This window comes from Phodopus roborovskii, unplaced genomic scaffold (assembly GCF_943737965.1).
Source record: "Phodopus roborovskii unplaced genomic scaffold, PHOROB, whole genome shotgun sequence".
In the NCBI taxonomy this organism is placed as follows: Eukaryota; Metazoa; Chordata; class Mammalia; order Rodentia; family Cricetidae; genus Phodopus; species Phodopus roborovskii.
Window position 1 is genome coordinate 5,336,804 of NW_026125052.1, and position 18,531 is coordinate 5,355,334.

Here is an 18,531-nt window from a genome sequence, read left to right on the forward strand (position 1 = left end):
GCCTTTGGGACATACTGCTCCTTGCGCTGTGGAGATCACAAGGGCAGCTGCTACTACAATGAGAATTAGATTTCACTCTTCAGCAGCTTTTTCAGGAAGAGTCAAGCCTTACCTGCCTGTACTCACTGTGTCAAACAGCAAGATGATCAAACTGTCCAACTCAGAGTTTTATTTGAGGTGTGACTCCCAGGATGGACATGATGGGAAGCCAGGCTGGAGATCCACCTGTGTGGGAGATTTGCTGAACCATGAACACTTTATAGTCCTGTTTCTCTGAAGAAGAGAGCCCTTGGGCTGAGGAGGTAACGAATGGTAAAGTGCTTGTCTAGCAAGCATGAAGCCTGTGTTGGATGCCCGGGACCACAGAATGAGGTGTGGTGATACACACCAGTAAACCCAGCCCTGGGGAGATGGAATCAGAAAGTTGAGAAGATCGAGATTACCTGATTGCTTTGGTGACTTGGTGAGCTCCAAGCCATCCTCTGGTATATAAGATACCAATCTGTGTAGCAGGGGAGCTGGGGCTCAGTGGACAATGTGCTTGCTGCAGAAGTAGGAGGACCAGACCCTGAGTCTAATCCCCAACATCTGTAATCCCAGTTGTCAGAGAGGTAGACAGAGGGATCTCTCGGTCTTGCTGGCCAGGTTCAGTGAGAAACCTTGTCTCAAGAAGTACTGTGAGACAGCTGGACAGTGGTGGCCCATGCCTTTGATCCCAGCACTCGGGAGGCAGAGCCAGGCAGATCTCTGTGAGTTCAAGGCCAGCCTGGTCTACAGAGTGAGTTCCAGGACAGCCAGGATTGTTATACAAAGAAACCCTGTCTCAGAAAATAACAACAATGTGACAGCAGTTGAGGAAGAGATCCAACTTCAACATCAGTACACATACTCAATGACTGGTGGGTCTCTACCTTTGTGTGACACTGAATGAAGACATGCTTACTTATTTCCTCTTCCTTCTTGGTTTCCTTCTTTTTGTTTGTTTGTTTGCTTGTTAGTTTTTTAAGGTTTTTTGATTTTTACATCTGTACCATGTGTGTGCCCGGTGCCCTTGGAGACCAGAAGAAAGCATTGGACCCCCTAAGACTGGAGTAACAGACAGTTTTGAGCTACCATGTGGATGCTAGGAAGAGCAATCAGTGCTCTTAACTGCCGAGCCAGCCCCTCTAGCCTTTTATTCATTGAGACAAGGTCTCAGCTTCCCAGGGTGGCCTTGACCTTACCCTATAGCCCTTGAAATTATGACTCTCCTGTCTCTGCTTCCTAAGTAGCTGAAATGACAGGCCGGTGCCATCATGCTCAACTGAACACATTCTTTGTGACTTGTTTCTCCTCCTACTGTCCTTGGATAAGGCACTGCAGGTTCCCCTTTGGTGCCCAGTGGTGTGTTCAGAGCTTGTGAGCTCAAAAAATATATCATCTTCTTTAAAATAATAGGCAAAGTCACATTGACCAGCTTTTGGTTTCTTAGCTAAGCTACTTACTGTATGACCTTTCTTTTTCTCATATAGAATAAAAATAAATTATATCTCTGGGCACACTTGCCCCAAGAAGCAGAAGTTGCCTCATTTGTCCTTCTGTTGGCATGTCACAGAGTTGTGCACACGTACACACATGCACACACACACACACAACTGGATCTTTTCTGTCCCACCCGCCAGTCCCATAGCCACCTATAAAATAATCATTCGGAGGCTTGATATTAATTATAAATGCTTGGCCAATAGCTTAGGCTTACTACCAACTAGCTCTTACACTTAAATTAACCCAATATTCTTATCTATGTTTAGTCATGTGGCTTGGTATCTTTTCTCAGTATGGCATTCTCATCTTGCTTCCTCTGGGTCAGGCTGGTAACTTTCCGACTGCTTCCTTTTGCCCTGTATCTGCTTGGATTTCCCGCCTAGTTATATTCTGCCCTGCCATAGGCCAAAGCGGCTTTATTCATCAACCAATAAAAGCAACACATATTCGCAGTGTACAGAAGGACATTGCACACACACACACACACACACACACACACACACACACACACACAATACATGCTAAGCTGAACAGCTGGAGGCTTTTGATTAACATTTCTTGTCTACCTCAGACTCTGTCAATCCCAACAGTTCATTACTGTTGCTTGAAACAGTCTCACATAGCCCAGGCTGTGTAGCTGAGGCTAGCTGTGGGCTCCTGATCCTCCTGCCTCCACATCTGGGATGACAGTCCTGTGTGTCACCAAACCCAGATTAACCACAGCCATTATTCTTTATCCTGAGAAAAGCCTGCCTCCTGCTGTGCAACAATTTTCCCCAAAAGGTGTGACTTAAAGCAACAAACCATTTGTTACCTAATGGCTTTTATAAGTCAGGAGTCCTGGTGTGGCTAGCAAGGTGCCTCTGGCATTTCATGATGTCATGGTCAAGATGCCAGCTGAGCCTTGAGTCTCATCTGAAAGCTCAGTGAGAAGAGAATCAGCTTTGAAGCTCACATCTGGTGGCCATTGACTCTGCATCCTCATCCCCTGGGCCCCTCCAGGAGGTTGCCTGGTGATATGGACTCCTCCAGAGTGGGCAAAGAAGACCAAATCTCAGACATGACATTCTATGCTGTGATCTGAACATCTGGACTTGATACTTGTCCTGTCACTGAGGCCAAGTACTTGGCAAGAAGCAGTGGTAAGGAAGGATTTATTTTGGCTCACGGTTTGAGGGTGCACAGTGAAAGTACACGGTTTGAGAGTACAGTCCATCTTGGCAGGGAAAGAATGATGGCTGGAGCTTCAGGCCCAACTTACATCTCACAGATAAGGAACACAGAGATCCCAGATAGAAATGGGACTGGCCTTTACCTAATCCCCGCTCCTACCGTCTGTCTCATTAGCTGTCACTGAGGCCACTTCTTCAAAAGGTACCATAGCCTCCCAGAATGTGCTCAGACTTGGTGCTTTATCCCCTAGTCTCAGTTCTTCCTCTCAGGAGCCAGCTGCCACTGGGTGTTCTGGAACCCAGAGAGGGAGGAAAGGCAGATCATTAAGAACTGCTGAGGGACTGACTCCCAAGACTGGCTCGGTGGGATGAGCAGTTGCTGTGCAAACCCAAGGATCTGAATTTGACTCTGGGAATCCATGTGGTGAAAGGAGAGAACCAACTCCTGCAAGCTGAACTCTGATTTCCATATGCACACGGTGACACAAGCTGCACCCCCATGTCACCCCTACACTAATGTTAAATTAAGTTAAATTCTTTAAAAACCTGAGCTTTGGCCGGGCAGTGGTGGCTCATGCCTTTATTCCCAGCACTTGGGTGGGAGGCAGAGGCAGGGGATCTCTGTAATTCAAGACCAGCCTGGTCTCTGGAGCAAGTTCCAGGACAATACACAAAGAAACACTGTCTCAAAAAGCAAAAACAAACAAACACTCCTTGTAACGAGTACGGTTTTTTCCTCCCGCCGCCCGGTCTTGTCCTGCCGCCGCACCAGCCCCAAATAATACACAGAGACTCTGTATTATATATTATACTGTTGGCCAAGTGCTAGTTTCTTATCGGCTAGCTCTGTCTTAATTATTAACCCATTTCTGCTGATCTATGTATTTCCACGTGGTCTTTTCTTACCGGGGGAGTGGGGCAGGCGTCTGGTCTCCCCAGTCTCTCCATTTTGTCTCCTCCTTACTACTTCCTATTTCCTCCTTGTCTCCTAGTCCCTCCTATCTTCCTTTCCTATTGGCCAACAGTGCTTTATTATTAACCAGTATGAGAAACATATACAGAATGACATCTCCCATCATCTCCTCTTTTCTGTCTAAATAAAAAGAAGGGTTTTAACCTTAACATAGCAAAATATATAACACAACAGTTATCAAATAAGAATCACAGTTAACAATATTTAGTCCATTAACATTTATCAAGATTAGAAGAAACTATTCTATCATCTATCCTATATTTGTGAGTCCAAAGTCCTATTTGTAACTTATCTGTAAACCTAACTAAGGAAAACTATAACCATAACTATCTGTCTTCAACTCCTTCAAAGACCACAGAAGGATAATATATAAACTCTAGAAATGACAGAGACAACTCACTGCCTGGTCACCCGAAGTTCTTTTGTAATCTTCCATCTTCAGCCCATAGGCCATAGTGTGTCTGGCAGACTCTTTAGCAACACAGGAAACTTTAAACTGTCTTCTTGTATTGGCAGTTTGTCAGTCACTTTTCTCTGTGTCCTGCATACTGTCTCGAAGACTCTTCCATGAAGCAGGATCTCTGTAGCAATGTCCATCTTAAATCAGCAGTCACTTTTCTGTGGGTCCTGCATGTCCAGTATATACAGCATAAAGTCAAACAGTCCAGACAAGAGCAGTATCTTGTCCAAATGGCTAGTCTTGCCATATTGGAAGTAAACTCCATAATGAGTTTCTTTAATGTCCATCTTCATCTTCCTTTCTGACGCATGTGGTGTTGCCAAGAGCAATTATGTCTCACTGTCACGAAAACACTAAACCATTTTAAATGCCATATTCTGTAGGTCTTTGAAAGGTTTGAAGAATGCCTATCTATCTCAAATACATCTCTGTTTATCTTGAAAACCTAACTAACTTAACTCTAAGCTTTGACTATCATAGGTAATTATCTATAATCTGTACTACATTATACATTACATTCCTAAATGAGCTATATAAACACAATACCTAAACAAGAAGAGAAATATACATATCACAACATTGACCTTAAATTGTATCAGTAAATGAAAATCCATTCCAATACAAAGTATCCATATCTATACCATAATTCCCTTTTTACCTTTAAAAAGAATATTAGTTGTGATCATTAACCATTTATAACCAAGTCCATTTAAATGAAAACAAACATTTATAAACAATATTTGGGAATTTGGGCGTCGTTCTTTCCAAACTACTTCCTGCTGACAGGGGGTGCTGTCATGGGGGATCCTGAGAAGACGCAGAAATCTTGGCTGTAGTCTGCAAGGCTGCTTTGTTCAGCAGTTTTGAATGTAGGATCACCAGCGACTCTGTTTCAGGGGGTCTGGCTTGATCAAACCACATTAGTATGGAAGGAATCCACAGCTTTTTATTTTCTGTGGAAACAAAAATAGAAATCCTTTTCCCCAGTAACTTGTCCTTGAACTTAAATGTTGGAGTCAAAGCATTTTTAAAATATATAAATTGAATTAATGTATCAGCATTTCCTTTATCAGTTGTTGTTATTTTCTCAGCAGTCAAACAATGCAGAGGCAACACAATAGCATACAGTAACCAGATTCTCTCTGAGCTTTTCATCTTTATGTGGCTTTATTACTCTGTTTATTTTACTTTTATTTTTTTATTTTTTGACATAGGGTTTCACTGTGTAACTCTTATCTGTCCTGGAATTTACTCTGCATACCAGGTTTACTTTGCAAATCACAGAGATCTGCTTGCCTCTGTCTCCTGAGTGCTGGGATAAAGGCGTGTGCTACAACACCCAGTTCTTCTTTGTCTCTTTAAAACCATTTTTTTTTCATGTCTACGTATATTTTAAAACACACTGTAAACCTTTAGAGGTTTTTCTTAATATGAATCTGTCTTTACTGTAAATATTTATCTTTGTCTGGCCACAAGTCTTTTATCTGGTAAACAACAACATTGCTAAAATGAAAGTCATAGCTGTGTCAGCCGCGGTTTACCAAAGATGGTGGCAGGTATTTTACCGCCAGCACGGAAAGCTGTGCTCACTGCCCTAGTCAACGCTGCCATCCAGCCGCATGCTGCCGGCTTGGAGATGTGGTCACTGCCATTGCCATCTCTCATACACACCAATAAATTGTTAGCAGAGTTATTTAAAAGCTGTGCGGTTTTTTGCCGTTTATGCTGAGTCAGGAACCTTCCCTTAAAGGAGCCGCGCGAATATCTGCTTGTCTCTAGCAAGTCAGAGTCCAACCGAGAAAAATGCTATTACCAAGAAACCTTGATTGTCTCTGTTCTTTTGTTTCTACAACCCTTTTTTAACCTTTTGTTAAATTTTAAGTGTCAGTTCTTACTAGCCACGTGGGCGCCATCTGTAACGAGTATGGTTTTTCTGCCTGCCGCTCGGTCTTGTCCTGCCGCCGCACCAGCCCCAAATAATACACAGAGACTCTGTATTATATATTATACTGTTGGCCAAGTGCTAGTTTCTTATCGGCTAGCTCTGTCTTAATTATTAACCCATTTCTGCTGATCTATGTATTTCCACGTGGTCTTTTCTTACCGGGGAGTGGGGCAGGCGTCTGGTCTCCCCAGTCTCTCCATTTTGTCTCCTCCTTACTACTTCCTATTTCCTCCTTGTCTCCTAGTCCCTCCTATCTTCCTTTCCTATTGGCCAACAGTGCTTTATTATTAACCAGTATGAGAAACATATACAGAATGACATCTCCCATCAACTCCTCAGCTTTGGAGCCAAGCAGTCCTGTACTCACGCCTGAGCCAGGGCCTTCCCTCAGGGGCATCCTGTCAGCTCATCTTCAAGCATCCACTTTACCCCAAACAACTGGCTATCTTCTCCTTGGGACTGCTACCCCACTGGAGTGTTCCTCCATGCTGTGTTACCCTGGGCCTCCTCCTGTTTCCCACTCCACATCAACAGGTGACAGAAGCCAGAACAGGGGCTCTGTTTCCTAGAAAGAATGCACTCATCGATGCCACCGCAACGGAAACAAGGAAAACTGTGCTGAGGCATCCAAAGCAGAGCTGAGGAAGGGCTAGAAACAGCCACCTCAAGCTGGAATGATGCTGCAGGCCTGGGTCCCCAGCACTTGAGAGGCAGAAGCAAGGATGGTCAGCAGTTCAAGGTCATCATTGGTTTCATAGTAGGTTCAAGGCCAGCCTGAGTTACAAGTCTCAAAAGAAAGAAAAGGAAAAAAATCTCAATAGTAGAGCACTTTCCCAATGTATACTAGGCCTGGGTTTGACTCTCAACAGAATAAAAAAGGAAACACTTCAATATTATGTTTGCAAATTTCTTTTTAATTCACTCCCCCTGAATTTAAAACAAGTTTTTTTTTAATTTAAAATTTATGTATGTGTACATGTGTGTTTGTGTGTGTGTGTGGGGGGTATATGCATGTGAATGCAGGTACCCACAGAGGCCAGAAGAGGGCACTGGATTCCCTAGAACTGGAGTTACAGGTGTTGTAAGCTGCCCAGTGTGGGTACTAGGAATGTAACTCAGGTCCCCTCGAAGTGCATGCTCTTCATTGCTGAGTCAGCTCTCCAGCCCACCTTCTCTGTTTGCCACCCTCCCTCTTGGTCTTTTCCCTCCTGTTCCTGTGTGTGTGTGTGTGTGTGTGTGTGTGTGTGTGTGTGTGTGTAGGTACACATATGGACGGAGCTAAGAAGACAAATGTCATTCCTTTTCTTTCTAGTTTTTAGCTATTTCTTTATGTATAATCTCTCTCTCCATGGTGTATATGTATGTGTGCATGTCCACACATGTGTGGGTACCTGTGGATGCCAGAAGAGGACATAAGATGGCCTTGAGCTGGAGTTACAGGCACTGGAAGCCACTGGGGGCTGAAAGAGCAGTAAGTGCTCGCAACTCTGGAGTAGTTTCAGTCCCAAACCTTGCTTTCTGACATGGGGTTTCTCATTGGTCTAGAGTACATCAAGTAGGCTAGGCTGGTTGGCCAGAGAGCCCCAGGGAGCTGCCTGCTGCTATTGCTATCCCTCCCAGACTTGGGATTATAACTGTGTGGGTGCCACCAGGTCTGGCTTTCTTTGTTTTGTTTTTGTTTTTTGGGGGGAGACAGGGTTTCTCTGTGTATCCTTGGCTATCCTGAAACTCGCTCTGTAAACCAGGCTGCCTCGAACTCAGAGATTCCCCCTGCCTCTGCCTTCTGAGTGCTGGGAGTAAAGGTGTGCACCACCTGCAGCTTTATTTTATTTTATGGTTCTGGGTCGAACTCAGGTCCTCATGCTCGACTGGCAAGCATTTTACTGACTAAGCCATCTCCCCAGCTCCTTCTTAGCCTGCCCCACATATGGGTAAAAGGGAGTGACTCAGACAGGACTTCTGTCTCCTTGTTCTTAACCCTCCCCCGACCCAACATGAACACACCGCTTCTCTGGGTACCTTAGCCTGCTAGTGGCCATCTTTCCTCATCCAGTAACTCCCCTGATTTTCCCATGAAGCCCAGGGTGGGCTTTTTTGTTTTGTTTTGTTTTGGTTTTTTTTTTGTTTTTGTTTTGTTTTTTTGTTTTGTTTTTGTTTTTGTTTTTTTGTCTGTTTGTTTTCAAGACAGGGCCCTCCCCACCCCCATGTAGCCCTGGATGTCCTGGAACTGTCACTATAGACCAGGCCAGCATCAAACTCAGAGAAATCTACTTGCCTTTGTCTCCCTAGTGCTAGGACTAAAGGTGTATGCTACTATCACCCGGTGAGGGTAGTGTTTTAGTCCATGCATTTTCTCCACAGAAGTGTGGGTCTCTTGCTACAATATCCTTCCTTGGGACTGTCATGGTGATGGGTCTAGCACAGCCCAGTGGTGCTGAGGAGGGAAACAGTGGTTCAGCTGCCTTTGTCGTACTGGCCTTTCCCCCACATCCTCTCCAGAGGTCACTAGTTCCAAAGGTCTCATCCCTGAGCTGTGTTTGCCCATCTGTGGGTTTCTCTCCTTCAGCAGCAACAAGGATTTGTCCCAGAAGGCTACAGAAGGCAGCTGCAGGAGCTCTGAGAGAGCAATTACCTTGAAGAGCCTTCACTGGCAAACATTCTTTCTCTCCCAAATTGGAAAGTCCTCACCTTGTGCCAATTAGTCCAGAGGGCACTTGAGTCTTAGCCAACTGAAACGCTCCAACCCTTAAAGGGAAAGTGAACGAGAAATAAAGGCAGTTCCCAGGGGCTGTGGGCAACAGGCAGGTGAGTTTTAAAGAAAGAACACAAGGTGACAAAGAGCCATTAACCTGGTAGAACAAAGAGGGATACAATGTTGCATGGGCTTTAGAAAGAGCTACCTGATTAAAGTGGCATTCATTACTTCTCCCCTAAAAGATTGTGGATTTCATTGCCATAGTCTCTAACCATCCCGCTCTAGAAGGGAACCCGAGAAGGAATTAGAACATCAGACATTTCCTTAGCCTACACACAAGTGAATGTGGTGACCAACCAAAGTTTCTTACTTATGACAACAGCAGAATGGCGGGCGATGCTGGCACGCTTCCTTCCAGTCGTGCTGGCTTTGGAAAAATTGTGCAATCCCTCCCCCCATGGTTGCGTGTGTTTGTATGTGTGGGTGTGGTTGCACCTTCACCTGTGTGCATATGGAAACTACAGGTTGACACTGGGTATGTTCCTTTATTGTGTTCCATCTCACTTAAGAAATTTTGTCCCGTCTGCTTATTTGAGATGGAAGTTGTGCACACGTGAGAAGGACATCAGATAACTGGCAGGAGTCAGTTCTCTATTTCCACCATGTAGGCTCTGGGAATTGAACTTGGGTCACCAGTCTTGGTGGCAGATGTCTTTACCCACTGAGCCATGTCAGTGACTCTTTGCTTACCTCGTTTTTGTGAGCAGGGTCCCTCACTCGACCTAGAGCTTACAGATTCAGCTAGAGTGGCCGTTGTGTCAAGCCCCAAGACTCTTCCTGTCTTCACCACTCTAGTAAAGGGATTACAGACACATGCTATTCCACTATTTTACATCATCACCGTGTGTGTATGTGTGCGTGTGCGCGCGCGCGTGCGCGCGCACACACACACACACACACACACACACACACACACACACACACACCACAGTGCACATGTGGAGGTCACAGGACAATCTGTGGTACCATGTCCTGCACAGCTCAGTACTGCTAACCTGACTAGGTCAATTAATGAAGAAAGGACAGACACACAGGCTTGCAGCATGCACAGAAAGGTTGGAATCAGGTGAGCCCTGCTTCCTCTACTGGAACAGCACCAACTTGGTGATAACCCGGAACCTTAGTGCATTTATTACATACAGCCAGAGGAGGTGTTAGCTCTTCTCCGTAGGCAGGCTCTGTAGAGGAGCAGTCTCAGGTTGTGGTTACCTGGGAGAAGGAAGCTGCAGTTGCTAGTTTTTGCATACATCTATAGCACTCAAACTCATACACAACTCTAACAGACAAACTCACCCCTCTGAGCCTCACCTCAAGAATACTTTGCTACTCCATGGGTCCTTGGTATGGCTGTGCCTATGTCAGCATACACACTCACTCACGACTTCAACTGCTCCTTCCACACTCAGCTCAAGGCTTCCTCAACTCCTCACACTGGAGTCAGTTTACTCCTTCCATCTTTATGTGGGTCCCAGTAATTGAACTCACTCTGTCAGTCTTACATGTCAAGGGTTTTTACTCACTGAGCCCTATTGCAGGTCCATGTTGCCCAACCTTTTCTATGGTTTCTAAGAATCCAAGCTCAGCTCCTGATGCCTTCAAGGCCAGCTTGGGATGCATGAGACATAGCCTTAAAAATAAAACCAAATGCCAGGCATGATGGTCCATGCCTTTAATCCCAGCAGTCTGGAGACAGAGGTAGGCAGATTTCTGTAGTTCCAGGCCAACCTAGTCTACAAAGTGAGTTCCAGGACAGCTAGGGCTGCACAGAGAAATCCTGTCTCAAAAACCCAAACCAGCCAGGTGGAGGTGGCTCACACCTTTAATCCTAGAATGTGGGAGGCAGAGGCAAGGGGATCCCTGTGAGTTTGAGGCCAGCCTGGTCTACATAGCTAGTTGGGACATTAATTTACTGTTTTCAAACTTGATGCCAACATCAGATGTGGAATAAGGGATGCAGTTCAGAGATAAGAGTGTTTACCATGCAAGCATGATGCTCCAGCACCCCCAAACACCCTCAAAAGAAGAGGAAGAAGTTCCTACATCTAATGAAGTTGTTGCTTAAACCATATCAAATATTCAGATTCCAATTATAAGAGATTTGGGATAAGCTAAAATAATTAATTTTAAATAAAAATATATAATAAGGATTGAAACAGAGAAGGGTAACGTGTGTGTGTGTGTGTGTGTGTGTGTGTGTGTGTTCATTCGACCAGTACAGGACTTGACCTGGGCAGTATAGGAGATGGCCAACCAATCTTGATGAGGACACTCATTGTCTCAGACCCAGTCCTGGAGACTGCAGTGTGCAAAGTGAGCAATCAGGAAAGAACAGGATAAAAAGAGGGAAAAGCAGGAAAATGTGAATCCAAGCATGAAGTTGAATCCATGAGTTCTGTGCAGGGAAAGAAGCCACAGACCACATATGAACCCCCACACACATCATACAGCATATACCTTATTGACCTTAGCCAGACAATATGGTTCAAAGAATTTTCCTGCATTCTTCCTCCCTACCCATATCGTATAATAGTAGCCCAATGTACCCACGATGGTCAGGACAGTCAGATCAGCCACCTCAGCTAGTACTTTGCCCACCAACACAGAGTCCAAAGAGGCTGGATTACAGCTTCAAGCACTAGTTAAATGGTGAAAACATTTTTCCCACTGTAACCAAGAGCTCCGGGCCAGTACAACTTCAGCCACAAGGATGGGAAGTGAGCAGCTCACTACTAACTAGAGCTCATAATGAGGGAAGACATTTTTGTTTTGACCCTTTGATGGCTAGCCTCATGCACCCTGGCTGTGAGCGAACCACCCATGCTCACTCACAAGAGCACATACAGCACATTGGAGAGTAACACCCCAGCTCTACTAACTATCCCCATCTAGCTGGTGCCGGGACCAAGTGTTCAAAGACCCATTCAGCCATGTGCCGAGGCAGTCCCTTCTGGATGATAAAGAACATGGTGAGAATGAGTTCTGTGTGAATAAACCAGTGGTTAGTCTTGATTGACGTCATTAGGAGTCACCATGGAAACACACTCTGGGTATGTGTGTGAGGATATTTCCTGAGGGGTTTAGCCGAGGAGGAAGGACCCACTCTGAATGTGAGTGCCACCTCCTATAGGCTGAGGTGCTGGGACTGAATAAAAAGAAGGAAGCCAGACGAGCACCAACATCTCTTTGCTTTCCAAGTGCAGATGCAGTGGGGCCAGGTGCTGCGTGATCCCAGCACCCACTGTCCTTCCCTGCCATGACAGACTGTGGTGGTTTGAAAGAAAATGGCCCTCAAAGGGACTGGCACTATTAGGAGGCGTGGCCTTGATGGAGGAAGTGAGTCACTGTGGAGTTTGAGGTTTCTTCTGCTCAAGTTTCCCTCTGTGTGACAGTCAGTCTACTTCCTGTTGCCTGCAAGATGCCGCACTCTCAGCTCCAGCACCACATCCGCCTGCAAGCTGCTACACTCCCCATCATGATGATAATGGACTGAGCCACCCCAATTAAATTTATAAGAGCTGCCATGGTCATGGTGTCCCTTCACAGCAATGAAAACCCTAACTTAAGACAGACTGTGCCCTCAAGCTGTCAGTCAAGACAGGCAATTCCTTTCTTCAGTTGCTTCTGTCAGACATTTTGTCACAGCAATGGGAAATAACTAACTCTGCAAGAATACACTGCTGCAACTCTTCTGTGGTGCATAGCAGGGCTGTGGATGAGCATTTACTAAGTTCACAGATGGTAGCTCTGGTAGAAGTGGTGTGAGCTGGGATGGCAAATGTACATCCAGAGCAAGTGTTAACTCCAGAAAGAATAAAGCATTGCCATAATGAAAGTGGGCCAAGGTAATCAACCTTACACTAGGGAGCTGGCCGAACCCCAAGCAATGGTAGAGAGACTTCTGTTGGCAGATGAGGTCCCCAGCAGTGGCTGTAGTCAGGTCAGCCTTGCTGAGTGGCGAGTCCATGAGTAACCTCCACTGTCACCACAGCCACTTTGTCCGTGAGCCATCTGCCTGCAGGAATGCCGACAAGAGGCTATCTGTTGTATGTGCATGGCATGGGTGTACACAGAGCAGAGGTAATCCTACATACTACACATTATTACATCCTATACACTCGATTATTTCAGTCTTACTTTATCCTTGGGTGGGAATTTACAAGGCATTCACACTCATGCTAGCTTCCTATATTGTCCTCAGATTTTGTCATTAGTATTCAGTTGTGTTTCTTCTAGGGCCTGGACTATCCAGTCAAATGAGGATTTGATAATGGTCCATTTTTCTATGCACCTCCTTTCAAGTGAGGTGAAGCTGGAACATGGTCCCAGGTTCTACCCTCTGGGAGAATGGCCATCTTTCAGGGCTGTCACAGAGGAAGGCTATGGCTGTGCATCTTCAGGTGATAAAAACCTGCCCAGGGTCAGGAATGTGTAAATCAAGCCTGAGAGTTGCCTTCTCCAGTGAACGGATCTCAGGGAATTCCCTATGAAGGCATGCTTTGGAGTAGAGCCAATGTAATAGACAATGCTGTGTCTTATGCAGTAACAAAATACCACAGATTGAGAGTTTATAATCAAGTTTCTTCTTGTATTCACTGTTGCAGAGTATTTGTTTACAGTGTGAAGATATGTCTTTGCCAAGGTGCCTTCTGATTGGTTTAATAAATTGGCCAATAGCTAGGCAGGAAGAAGTTAAGCGGGACTTCCAGGGACAGAGAGACCTTGAAACAAAAGGTGGGGGTCACCAGCCAGACACAGGGAAGCAGGATGTGCAGTATGGAGTAAAGGTAACGGATCCACATAAAAGAACGTAGTTTAAAAATATAAGGGTTAATTTAGAAGTTAGAAGAACTAGTTGGGAACAAGCCCTATGCTAAGCTCAAGCTTTCATAATTAATAATAAGTCTCCGTGTCATTATTTGTGAGCTGGAGGCCCAAAGAAAAATCTGTCTACAATTCACCCAAAGGCAATCCTAATAACTAAGCCATGAATGGCACTGATACATTCACGATGGGAACATTCTCAGGCCCTACCTCCCAAGACACTTACAGAGGAAGAACTTGACAGCATGAGCTTTAAAGGGGACATTCAAACCACAGCAAGCAGGAATGGGGGCATGAGCAATCTAGGCATTCAGCATAGGATCTCAAAGAAACTCACCTCCTTAGGCAAGGTTTGAAGTCGCCAACTTCCTTAGACTCTACCTATATGACCTTTCTCGGTATTTCTATTCTATTTGACTTTTTTTTTTTTTTTCCCAAATGCAGGGAATTGAGTCCAGAGTCTCACCTGTGTTAAACACACACTTGTGTACATCTAACTTTCAACAGACGAGACCCCCACAAAGCTGGCAATCCAATGTTTTCAATGACCCCAAAGAGAGGGTTTCAAGCTTACCTGTTCAGTTGTAGGTTTTCTTCTGGTTTTTCAGTTTCTTGTAGCCTTTGATATCCCAAAACTAGCTCTGTAGACCAGGCTGGACTCAATTCATAGAGATCTGCCTGCCTCTGCCTCAGGAGTGCGCCCCTACCGCCCAACATTTTATTTTAATTGTGTGTGTGTGTGTGTGTGTGTGTGTGTGTGTGTGTGTGTGTGTGTGTAGGTACCCACACAGGCCAGAGGTGATGGACCCCCTGAAGTTACTGGTAGTTGTGAGCATTCCTGACATAGATGCTGGGAATTGAACTCTGGTGTAGATCGAATTCTAATTGGTCTTAATGAGAAAAACCTGAAGTCAGATATTGGGGTAACTGCTGAAAGATCAGAGAAGTAAAGCAGCCAGCCACCAAGGTTCTTACCTCTGAAATCCTCAGAGTGAAAACAGGTGAGCTCCTGTCTCTGTCCACCTTACATTCCTCACTCCATCCAGCCATGTCACTTCCTGATTCCTCCTTCCTAGTGGTGGGATCAAAGGCCTGAGATCCCAAGTGCTGGGATTAAAGGTGTATGCCATCACTGCCTGGCCTCTATGGCAAGCTTTATTTGTTAGAGCATTAACACAATTTCACCACTCTGGTCCTTCTGGAAGAGCCAGCCATACATGCTCTTAACTGCTGAGCCATCTCTCCAGCCTAAGGGGATTTAAGCACAGGATAGGCCCTCAGAGAAAGGAAAACACACAGCTAGGGCTGCATGAGGGATCCTCAGGAGTTGCTTCTTTCCTTTAACAACAATACAAAGCAACGGCAGCAGAGAAAGGGAATGAATATGCAGGCTGGATCCAGTTAGGCTTCTAATGGTCCCTCCAAGGGGCACAAGAGACTTAAGGACAGTGAGCCCCAGGGAGAGGAGTCTGGCCACGGCACTCGGATAACATTGCTGGGATCTGTGAGGAAGCCCTCATGTTCCCCAGGCAGAGCGTGTTTGCTGTCCAAGATTGTCATGGAAGTTACCTGATCACTTACTCAGAACTCAAGTTCTCATCTTCTCATCTTCATTTTAAAGGAAGGTAGAAACCATTTGACCAAACATGTATCCTTCCACAAGTTTACCAGAGGGAAATGAAGTGTGCATAAAATGATTGGCTAGTAGGGTGACTCACCAGAGGGCCATCTACAATAGGGACAAACTAGAAACATTTGAGGGAAACAATTAAAAAGGTGCAATCACAAAGTAGAATTTTCAGCAGTCATTAAAAATATCACAGCACTTTATTGACAGGAAAAGAAGTGCAGGTTGTGTTGGTTCGTGAACAAAATAGAGAGCAAAACAGCATACAATATGGATTCCATTTTTGTAAAAATATATAGGTATATGTAGCAAATAAAAGACCTATAGGCGTAGACACTGAGTTGGCAGTTCAATGGGTGCTTGTTATTTTCTTTGTGTCGCTCCCATCCAGTGCAGGCTGGCTTTGAACTTGCAATGCAGCTGAGGACGATCTTAAACTTCTGATCTTCTTGCTTCTACCTCTCGAGTGCTGGAATTTACATGTGTTATCGTTTGCTTTTGTAATAAGAGGCCAATCCATTACAACCCTTCATTTTGATGAAATGAGTCTGGTTTTGAATATTCTATACACAGTAGAGCTGACTTCTAAGTTGACGTAGAAGCTATGGTCTTCCAATGTATAGGAGATGGCAGGAACCCCCGTAATCACATCCCACAGGAGAATCAGGGAAGAGCCTGAGACATTAGCACCTACTTCCTAGGCTCTGCTCCAGGGTTTGCAGGCTCGGCCAGCTCAGCTCAGGCGTCCTGCTCCTGATGAGTCACCAGCCTCAACATCTTCAGAGCCATTTCCCCTTGGTCAGCAGGAACCTAGAACCAAGAAGCATCTAAATTAGTGTTCCCCACATAACTACTGGGTCAAGGACAAGGGTAACTGACACCTACCTTTCTAGGGGAGATCTAGAAAGATCTGTGACAGCTGCCTGTAAAGAAAGCACTTCCTTGCTGGACCAAAGTTCTTCTGGGCACCCAACGTGTTGGGGCCTGAAGAAGCTGGCATTAAAGGGAGAGCCTCCTATTGCACTTGGGGGTGATCTGTTGGTTTTCCCTCACCTCTCTTTCCATGACCACTCCCCACTCCCCACTCCCTTCTTCCATCCCCTCCCACTTTTTAGCAAAGCGGGAAATCACATCTAGGGCCTCACACATGTTAGGCAAGTGTTTTACCATCCAGCCTGTAAGGTGTACGGTTTTTCCAACTGCCGCTGCTGGTCTTGTCCTGCCGCCGCGCCAGCCCCAATTAATACACTGAGACTCTGTATTAGATATAATCCTGTTGGCCAGTTACTTGTTTCTTATCAGCTAGCTCTATCTTAATTATTAACCCATTTCTATGTATTTCCACGTGGTCTTACCGAGAGCGGAGAAATGGCGGTTCTGTTCTCTCCAGACTCTCCATCTTGACCCCTCCTTACTACTTCCTATTTCCTCCTTGTCTCCTAGTCTCTCCTATCTTCCTTTCCTATTGGCCAACAGTGCTTTATTATTAACCAGTATGAGAAACATATACAGAATGACATCTCCCATCACCAGCCCTTGGTGACTTTCTCATGGTGGCTGTGTTTATGGTACCAGGACTTGGTCTATTTAAGAAAGAAGGAAGAAGATACGGAAAGAAGGGCTGAGGATGTAGCTCAGCTGGTAAAGCCACTGCCTGGAATGCGTAAAGTCCAGTGTTTCACCCACAGCTGAGAGGACACAAGCCTGTAAGACCAGCACTTGAGAGTGGAGGAGGCAGGGGGATCATGAATTCAAAACTGGACTTAGCAATATAGAAAGCCAGAAGACACCTTAGGCTAAATTATTAGACTCTGCCTCCTCAAAACAGAAAAGCAAAACAAACAAACAAAAACCCCAACAATGTATTTAAACAATGTTGGGGTGGCTGGAGAGACTGCTCATCAATTACGAGCACTGGCGGCTCTTCCAGAAAGAGGACCTGGGTTCAATTCCCAGAAACCATGTGGTGGCTCACAGCTGTCCAACGCCCTCACACAGACACACATGCAGGCAAAACACGAATGCACAAAGAATAAAAATGAACTAGTTAAAAAAAAAAAGTTCTTTCAATTTAAAAGTCCAGATGTGGTGGTGTGCATCCGTAACCCCAGTTCCCCCATGGTCAGACAAAAGGGGGAGACAGGAGAAACACCCAGAAATCTGTGGACGGGCACAGCAGGCACAGAGAGACCTCACCTTAAAAGGTGGGGGGAGAGAACCAACTGTAAGACATTCTCTGATGTCCATATACACTTCAAGGCATGTGCATTCCCACTCACACACACTAACAAATACAGAGAAGGAAGGGGACGTTAAACACTTGAAAGTGCTCCTTTTGCAGGAGGAAGGTCCTTGTCCAGGCTGGGGATGCGACAGAGAGGAGGCAGAGACAGAGTCTAAATGAAGACCTAAAACCCAATAGAAATGAACCCTTGCTCAGCTTGCATCCTGAAGCTTCCACTGTTTCTTTGATATCGGATTTTTAGAATAATTAAAAAAAAAACTATATAGGAAGTTTTGAAGAGATTTGAGTCTTTGGAAAAGGAACTAAGAGTTAGAAAATGCACCATTTGTATATACTTTTAGCAATAAACATAAGCTGAGAATGCACTGGGAAAAAAATATACAAGTAAAAACTCTTCCATACATCATTAAGTGAGGGAAGGTTGAAAGCCTTGGCTCCTTCTCCACTGGAAAAGCTTTGCGGTGGTCTCTAGGAGTGGTGGGTGGTATGAATAGGAGTGGCCCTGTGCTCCAGGCACCTGCACATGGTTCGTACTTAGGAAACACATTGGTGTTTGATGAGTGAGGTCTTGGGGGCCCTTCTGCCTTTTGCTATTCCCAGTCCCATCATTCATATGTGTGTCTGTTGTGGGACTGGGGGACACTTGGGATTAAGGCCCCTGTAATCTCTCTCAGCTCAAAGAAAGCAACATAACCCAAAAAGGAAATAGTCCATTCCCTCCACGGACATGGAAGTGCCCACAGCCTTGAGGCCTTCTTTATATCCAAAGCCTCTTCCAAACATGTCCCTGGGCCACCACTGCTTGGAGACACACCCCACCTTGTGTCATGCATACTATGACTAGTCTTCACAAAGCAGCCAGCATTTTTGTTTTGTTTTGAGACAGGGCCTTATGTAGTCCAGGCTCTGGAATTTACCATGTAGCCAAGGGCAGGCTTGAACTCCTTCCTGATCCTCCTGGTCTGTCTCCTGAGTGCTGGGATTATAGCAGGGTGTCACTGTGCTTAGA

General features: G+C 45.3%; 1 protein-coding gene across 1 annotated transcript in view; it reads right to left on the reverse strand.

Annotated features, from left to right (window-relative positions):
• Positions 1–15,458: 15,458 nt before the first annotated feature.
• Positions 15,459–18,531, reverse strand: part of Scpep1 (serine carboxypeptidase 1) — a 28,716-nt gene continuing 25,643 nt past the window's right edge. The window contains exon 13 of the mRNA XM_051193151.1: positions 15,459–16,087. Within this exon, the coding sequence (XP_051049108.1) occupies positions 16,016–16,087 (72 nt within the window). The 3' untranslated portion in view covers positions 15,459–16,015. The remainder of the gene's footprint in view (positions 16,088–18,531) is intronic.